At 39.0% G+C, this 8,051-nt stretch overlaps 1 protein-coding gene across 3 annotated transcripts in view; it reads left to right on the top strand.

Annotated features, from left to right (window-relative positions):
* The window catches only part of LOC103620951 (cytosolic phospholipase A2 epsilon-like), a 21,206-nt gene extending 16,715 nt beyond the window's left edge, over positions 1–4,491 (top strand). For all 3 annotated transcript variants that reach the window (XM_008639695.2, XM_017742122.1, XM_017742123.1), the window contains 5 exons: positions 278–385; positions 836–1,027; positions 1,559–1,725; positions 2,572–2,752; positions 3,867–4,491. In XM_008639695.2, coding sequence (XP_008637917.2) covers positions 278–385; positions 836–1,027; positions 1,559–1,725; positions 2,572–2,752; positions 3,867–4,105 — 887 coding nt within the window. In that variant the 3' untranslated portion in view covers positions 4,106–4,491. The remainder of the gene's footprint in view (positions 1–277; positions 386–835; positions 1,028–1,558; positions 1,726–2,571; positions 2,753–3,866) is intronic.
* The last annotated feature ends 3,560 nt before the right edge of the window (positions 4,492–8,051 follow it).

The raw sequence follows: 8,051 nt of genomic DNA, 5'->3' as shown, positions 1-8,051 counted from the left end.
ACCCCCCCCCCCCCCCACACACACACCCCCACACAAACTGATCATCTGAAGTATTTAAACTCACAGCTTGACTTTTATAGACAGCCAAGATTCAGAAATGGCCTGATTGTAAGCCAGATATTGTGTGGAATGGCATGGCATTTGATATTTATATGAAAATTCATAATATTTCATAACTAAAACAGAGACTGGATCCAAGTATGTTGCCATAGCTGTGCTCTAAAAATTCAAACTAATATTAAGTATGGCACCTTTTCTTTTTTTCTACACTTTCAAGGCACATGGAGCAATATATTTTCCCAGAGTTTTATGGATGCTGTCTACCTCTCAGGTCATTCAGAACACTTCTGGCACAGATGGACTCGAGACACTGAGCGTGACATTGGTTAGTTCTTTAGATTACTTTTCTCTTGCATCTGCATTTTCTTCACACCTCTCTGAAATGTGAAACATGACATTTGGTAAAGGGTTTGTTTTTGTGTCCTATTTCTGGCTTAGGGGACACCAAGCCCTTGAGAATGAAGGAAAAGCTAGAGACAAACAGTTGTGCTGTAAAACAGGAAAAAACATTGTGCTGCTCATTGTGCTGCTCACTGTGCGACAGCCCTGGGGAGTTTTGTTAGTCATGAGAGGGTTACCAGAGCCCTTTGGGGAGGGAGAGACCAGACAGAGAACAACAAGGTGATGGTGTGATGCTGAAACCCACTGCCCAGAACACTCTGCATGCACTCAGTCTCAGATGGGGTTGGAGGCCACGGTGATTTGGTTGTTATTGTTATCAGAGAAACACTCTGACCAAATGCAGACATATACCCTCTTCTTGTTCTTCCTGCAGGGGACCATCCTGCTCTGCCCAAGAAGCCTCATGAACAGACAACCTGCTTATCCATTCCCAAAGGTTACCTTTCCAAAAGTCTTCGAGAGATGTTGACTGGACGGCCAGTGGTTTCAACTTACCATAATTTTCTCAAGGGCTTGCAGCTACATAACAAATATTTGGACAATGAGAGCTTTTGCATGTGGAAAGGTAATTGTAAATTGCTTTAGATATATCTTTGAAGGAGATTCGGGTGCTGATACTTGCTGAGGACGAGTATTTGATAAGTTTTATCATAAAAGCAAAATTTGACTAATATTATCTGATTAACGTGTTTGTGGAATGGGTTTTGCCAAGCCCCAGATGATTTACTCATGGTCTCAATTCTGTCTTGGAGAAAGCACAGCAGCCTTGCTTAAATTCTTTTCTTTCTAGGAAAATCCATAAAAGAGTGATTTGAAACTTCCATGGAAATTAAATATCCACAAATTTACACGTGTTGAAAAAGCAGAGTAATTTATCACTTTGGATGAAGCTGAGTTTCAGAACTGCTCCCTCTTACTGATCTCAGAGTTGATCTGTAGATACTAAAATTGTGTCAAAGACAAATACTTAACTGTGGGCTTTGTGTCAAGCACTAATATACATCATCTGTCTTTTCTTTCTCCTCTTCTTGCACTAATTCTGAAAAAAATTGACTTGATCCTGCAGTAATTAATAATAAAAGTTTTTTCCTTTCAGACACAGTGCTGGATTCTTCTCCCAACCAGCTGAATGAAATGAGTGACTATCTCAAGCTGATAGATACAGCTTTCTTCATCAACACCAGCTGCCCACCCATTCTGAGGCCAGAGAGGAAAGTGGATGTCATTCTCCATTTAAATTACAGTGGAGGATCACAGACTCTGGTGATGTTTTGAAGAAGTGATTCTTTATCTGTGTGACTCCAGCAGCTGAATTGCCACCACAGCTGTCTGTCTCTCTCTCTCTTTTTTTTTTTTCTCTCCAGAAAATGGTCTGGTTTTTATTAAGTTAAATGATTGTATCAATGGTACTATTCAATGCTGTGACCATGATGTCACTGCCTTCATCAGGGCTGTTTCAGTGTCTGTCTGGGACAGGCATACGAGCACAGACATATAGAAGATGTCCTGTTCTATGTATCTGTCATCCTGGTACCAAGATCCTCAACAGTTAGTTAAATAACTTTTACAGTGTAATTAGTACATGACACATAATTTTGAAATTTTTGGAATGAAAAGTTTTGTTTTTACGTTTGACTCTTGGTGTTGGCATGAGTTTTAGTCAGGATTTTTTTATGCATTTGAAGAAGCCTTGAGGGGCTCATATGATTGAAATTAATGTAATTTATTTGTAAGAGGACATGAAGGCATAGACAGATGCACTGAATGCAAATATTTAAGAACCTTTGATCTGAGAAGCCACACATAATCAAAGTTTCCTTATCCAAATCCTCTACTGTGCCCACTAAATCACAAAAATTATCTGAATGTCATATAAATTTCAGTAAATAGTAACCTTGCTTTAAAAATACAGTGTTAGCAAATCAACCAAATTTCTGTTGCCCAAGATATATCAAAATTAAGATGGTATGTTTGTTCCAGTGCATAGTTAGCATTATTTATAAACATATTAATCAATCTCAGATTGTCTACTGCAGCAAAACATTATGGGGCTTGGTGGTCTCATTTCAACCTCTCTTTGTGTTGCATCTCTCCTCTCTGTTGAGCCAGCCACTGGACCTATTCTCAGAGTACTGTTTGGAGCATGGGATCCCATTCCCCAGCACAGAGCTGAGCCAGGAAGACCGGGAACACCTGAAGGAGTGCTACGTGTTTGAGGATAGCTTAGAGGCACCAATCTTGGCTTATTTTCCACTGGTGTGTGATACCTTCCAAAAATACAAGGCACCGAGTAAGTTGACAGCATTAATAATTTTTTGAGATTGTCTCATCCAGTTTATCCATGGAATTTGTTCCTCTTCCAAAACAAGACACTGGCAAGCTTCTGAGTTGGCTAAGTTATTATATTCCCAGTCCTGTAGTGATGCATTTAGTATTGGCCAGCTAATCAGGGATTGGAATGAAGGGGTTTAAAAATAAAAGCATGAGTAGCTGCATTAAGTACCCTCTGGCACTTAAAGCAGGTCATGTACCTTTGCTAATAAAGGAGAGGAGACAGCTACTAAGTTATATCCACTGGTAGCTAACACTGTCACCTAACAGTCTCATAAGGAGATATAATGTTTACTTGGTTAACAAACCTAGAATTCTCCAATTACTTTTTTTACATGAAAAAAAATTGAGAATAGAATGTGCTGAAAACATATAATGAAGCAAAGGCTCTGCCAGGGTAACAAGGCTGATTGAGACCTGTAATTTTTAACAAGTTGCCAGATCGTTTTCTTTAGTTCAGCAATAGAAGAAATGCTTGTTTCACCAGAAAAACAACCCTACTTGGCAAATTGAGTTTCAGTTTACAAATACTTTTACATGCATCAACTCCAATTTTCTTATTGCTAATTTTGTATGATCCAGGAAACTTTCCTCAAAAAAAGAACAAAAATCCATGAACCATCTTATTGGAAAAGACCTCATGCTGTCCATTATCTTATTTGTTCTGCTGCACATGCTTAAAATCTCAGCCGCCTGATAGAGAGGATTCCCAATCCAGGAGCTCTCTGGTGTAATTTTCTAGCAGCTGGTAGACCAGGAGCTGTCATCTCAGAACTCAACTGAAAAGTTAAACGTACAAAATTCAAAATCTTAAAAAATGAAATATTCTGATGCACAACCTTAATTTAGAGAGGAAAGCATTTTGCATGGAAAGTTGTTCTGCCAGTCAATTCTGGACTGCAGCCAAGCAGCGAACTAGTGGATTTTATTAGTGCAGCTGACATAGTTACTATACAGTAATTAAATCTTGAACCATTTTCAGGGGATAATTCATCTCCTTGTATCTGTAACTGTATATTTTGCACTGCAGTCTTCCACCTCAATCCCATTGCTGTGCTTCGTTCTGATTTCAGATGTGGAGCGTGGTCCCACAGAGATGGAGCAGGGAAGAGTAGACGTGTCCACCTGTGCTGCTCCCTATGGCACTGGCCTGCTTACATACACTGAAGAGAATTTCAACAAACTCCTTAACCTGTGCAGCTACAACATCCTGAATAATAAACATTTGATTCTTCAGGCTTTGCGAACTGCAGTGGAACGAAAGAAGCGACTTAAAAAGTATTCATCACCTAATTCAAGTAAACACTCTTAAAGCAAGTGATTTGAAAAATCTCATCAGAAGGAGATACACAAATGCTTTGGTACTGGACTAATAAATATTCACCTGCTGCAAGCTCACAGATGTTTGTGATGGCAACAGAATTTGTGATACCAACTCCTTTGACTTCTGTAAGAGTGAGATGGTCGGTGTATAGCTGCTGCTACAATTTTATTCCCCCTGCCAACCAAATAACGTTCATGAGATTCTCACACTTGTCTTAGAAAAATGGTTGCTTAAGAAAGTGTATTTAACTGGTCATTTTTAGATCTTATTTTCTTATTGTTGTATGCAACAATATACATGCAGAGTAGTAGCTACTGTTCAAATACCAAGTACTCATGCATAATCTTATTAAAAATAAGAATTTTAGAGTTGAAGTAATTGAAGTATGGGGGTTTTATTAAGTCCTATGGACTCATCTCAGCTAGTGAGTTGTTTGGGAAAAAGTTACTCTTGCTTCTAATACCGAGAAATCAAATATCGAGGGAACAATGAGCTTTGTTAATAACCTTTGAGGACGGATGAAAGAAAAGCTGTCATTTCAACTGTGGAAGACGAAAACTGGAAGGAAACTCTGCTTTCAAGAGTGCAGGTGACTGGAATGATAACGCAGGAGATAACATTATCTGGTGTTACCTCTAAGACAGTCCTTTTCTGTGCATCGGTTCATTTAACAGGAGATAACACCAGCAGTATCTGTCAAACTGCTGCAATATGAATCAAACCAGTAAGTCACCCTTCATAAGAGGAAACTGTTGGCAGTAACCTTTTCATCTCTTTTTCATGGATCTAAAATGGTCAAGTCTAACAACTTTCCTTTTTCTCAGTTACTGATATTCTGTTTCACCAGCCCTCTTAAGCAGAAAGCCAGTTTTTCACCTTCTTTCCTTGCCCTTGGTTAGGATAATTTGACGTTATGTGTCACCAGTAAGACTGCAATAGTTTTCTGTTAGTAAAGAAGAAAAGAAAGGTGTCAGTCTGACAGCTCAGTTATAAGTCTATTTTTAAACAATAATGAAATGGGGTTTTTAAGATGTGATTATTTTCTTTTGCAAAGCATCTCTTAAGTATTTTAAAGATTTTCAAGTCTCATTACTAGAGCTCCAGGAAGATGGAATATAAGCAATTCAGTGTGTGCCTGGTGTATTCCACCCACTGGTGTTTGGTGGTTGCAACACTTGGCATTGGGCCTTCAGCTTTACTCACCCAAGGTGTGGTGATGATGTGTGTTTTTGGCAGCAGATCTGGAAAATTAGGATGGCTTAGAATGAGTTGTGGAAAGGGGGTCCGTTTTCAGAAGTCAGGGCGTATTTAGAAAGCTTAGGTTGCCTAAATAGTCTAACTTAGCAGCTCAAACTGACTTGAGTTTAAGTCAGACAAATGCTGGTGTTTGTGTTGGGATCTGGCTCCAGGCATCTAACACTGCATGAGACTAATGTTTTAGCTGGGAGAGCCAAGCTTAATGGTCTTGCCATGATGGCTTGTTAGTTTTCTCCAAAATTGACTCATTTTGTTTCTTGTTTGGGGAAGGAAAGCTTCTTTTTCCATTCTACGAAAGACCATTGATGCTGTTCACATTGCAGCCATACTTCAGAATCTTGCCTGTGATGTGATGGTGAAAGGCAGCATAAAAGGACAGGGGAAGAAATGTTTGTTTGAGTGGCTTGCCAGTTATTCATCAAAAATAACAAAGGAGACACATTCATTACTGCTGGTGATATATTTTAAGGATGGAGCTGAGGCTCATGCTCAGTGACATATCAGCTGGATTTTTCTGAGTGATTCAACATTGATGCAATTGTTCTATTTCAGATCCAGCTAGGTCAGCAGCAATTTTTTTTTTTGAAAACACCTGTTTGTGACCTGTCACACAAGCTCTGTTAAATGTAATGCCATGATCCTGGAAACAATTAGCTGTGAATCTTTGTAGTCTCTATTAGGGCTCAAGCATCTCTCAGGCTGACCGCAGATGAAGTTACCCCCTTAATTAGCTGGTAATATGAGGTGACTTCCTGATATTCTGAGAATTGGTTCACGTTGAAATTCACTCTAGATTTCCCTGTAAAGGTCCTGGGCCATGTGTCTTGCCTAATTATTGGATAATTAGCTGACACATGCTGGTGCTGGTATTCCTCACACCTGTGGTCTGATGGGGTTAGGGCAGTGAAATAGCTGCTTGAACAGTGCCTGAAGTGTTGAATGAACCTGGAAAGGTCAGGCAACCTCAGAGTGCTCTTGCAAAGGTAAAGAGAGGTGCTGTTGGGTGCTCAGATCTACAGAACACAGGGAGGGGCAGAGATAAAGGTTTTGAGCTACTGCTTTTTTAGATGAGGATTGTATTTGAAATTCTGTTGCAACAAATCTGAAGGCAGGGTTGCATATATTAACAGATGGGCCAACACTTTAGTGATGATTTTTGAAAGGTAAAGCGCCCAATTACTTCATGTGAGTGAGTAGGAGTGAGATTTTATCTCCCCAAAACATATCAAGGGCATGTGGAGTTGTTTTAATGCAGTTTCTCAATAGTCTTTTGAAAGCAGAAGCCCTTCTTTGTCTATGTCATAATCAGAATAGTGTCTTAAGCAAAAATGCAACCCTCCCCCACTTTGGCTGGTGTTATCTGCCTCTTCAGTGACTGAGAGAATATTGTAGAGTTTTGAAGAATAGGTGTTTTGAAGGTGTGGTACATAGAAACATAAAAATATAATGCCAGCGTACTAACGTGAACATTCTCTCTCTATATATGGGGGGGGAGGGGCATATTTTTGTTTGGTTTTGGATTTGGGTGTTTTTGTTTGTTTTTTTTTATAGCAAAGAGCTCCTTAAAATTAGTGGCAGGCCAAAAAATACCAAACCAAAGTTCAATTTTTCAGAGTCTGAAATCTGACACCTTGGGGTAGGAAAGTGACACTTTTCATCCATGGTAAACCTTGTCTGTGGAGATTATTGAGTTCAGGTCCTTTGTGTAATTAGAATTTAACTTGAACTGCTTGCTCTTGTTTGACTGGCAGGATGATGTCTTTGTAGATTTTGTAGCTTGTGGAAACATTATAAAAAAAAGAAGGAAAACAAACTGAAAGGCAATGCCCAGGGAAAATCCCCAGCTACAGATCTGACACTATGTTTGTTAAATTGCTTAATTGGTTAATACTGAGTAATTATTTTCTAATGTTACATCTGGATATCATTTTTTAACACCTCTAGCATGTGCTTTGAATATTTACCCTATCTACCCATGTTATGTTCAGGCTGTGTAAATGATGACCACTCCCGTTGTCATCCCAAGGGTGGTACAAGGATACTCTTCTCTTGCAATACGATGAAGTCCCCCATTAGTCATGCATTTCTGTAGTCCTGGATTATCAGAAGGTGATAGAATGGTATATAAGGTAATTGTGGGGTATTGAAAGCAGCTGTTACTCCTACCTGCAACCTTTTGCAGTTAGGTATACAATTATCTGAATGTCATGTTGGGGAAACTAGTGCTTGCAGCAGGCTAGTTTAGATCAGAATGATATATTTTCTCCACCTTGCCTTAATTAATACATAAATGCAAAATCATGTGCACGTAAATGTGCACTTGAAAGTGCATGAAAAGCAGAGGAAAATTACACCTTCCTTTTTTACTCTCCTTGTTATTGCTCAGAGCTTTAAAGAGACTGTTGAGTGTTCCCTCATCAGTTACACCATCTCTCTAATCTTCAAAAATCCAAGTATGAGTGTAAGTAGTACGTATACGATGATCTCTGGCAATTTAAAATTATTACTCTGGAAATATGATTGTTAAAAAGAGTCAGTATATGGCTCTTTAGACATTGGGTAACTTCAGACAAGAATTTGCTCAATGCATGCTTTGTGATTGTCTTTGAAATTGTCCTTGACTTGTGGAAGAACTGACGAAAATCACAAAAAACTCGATATAATGCATGAGTCCCGA

This window comes from Corvus brachyrhynchos, unplaced genomic scaffold, assembly GCF_000691975.1.
Source record: "Corvus brachyrhynchos isolate BGI_N302 unplaced genomic scaffold, ASM69197v1 scaffold115, whole genome shotgun sequence".
NCBI classification, from domain to species: domain Eukaryota; kingdom Metazoa; phylum Chordata; class Aves; order Passeriformes; family Corvidae; genus Corvus; species Corvus brachyrhynchos.
This window is presented reverse-complemented; position numbering and strand designations above follow the sequence as displayed.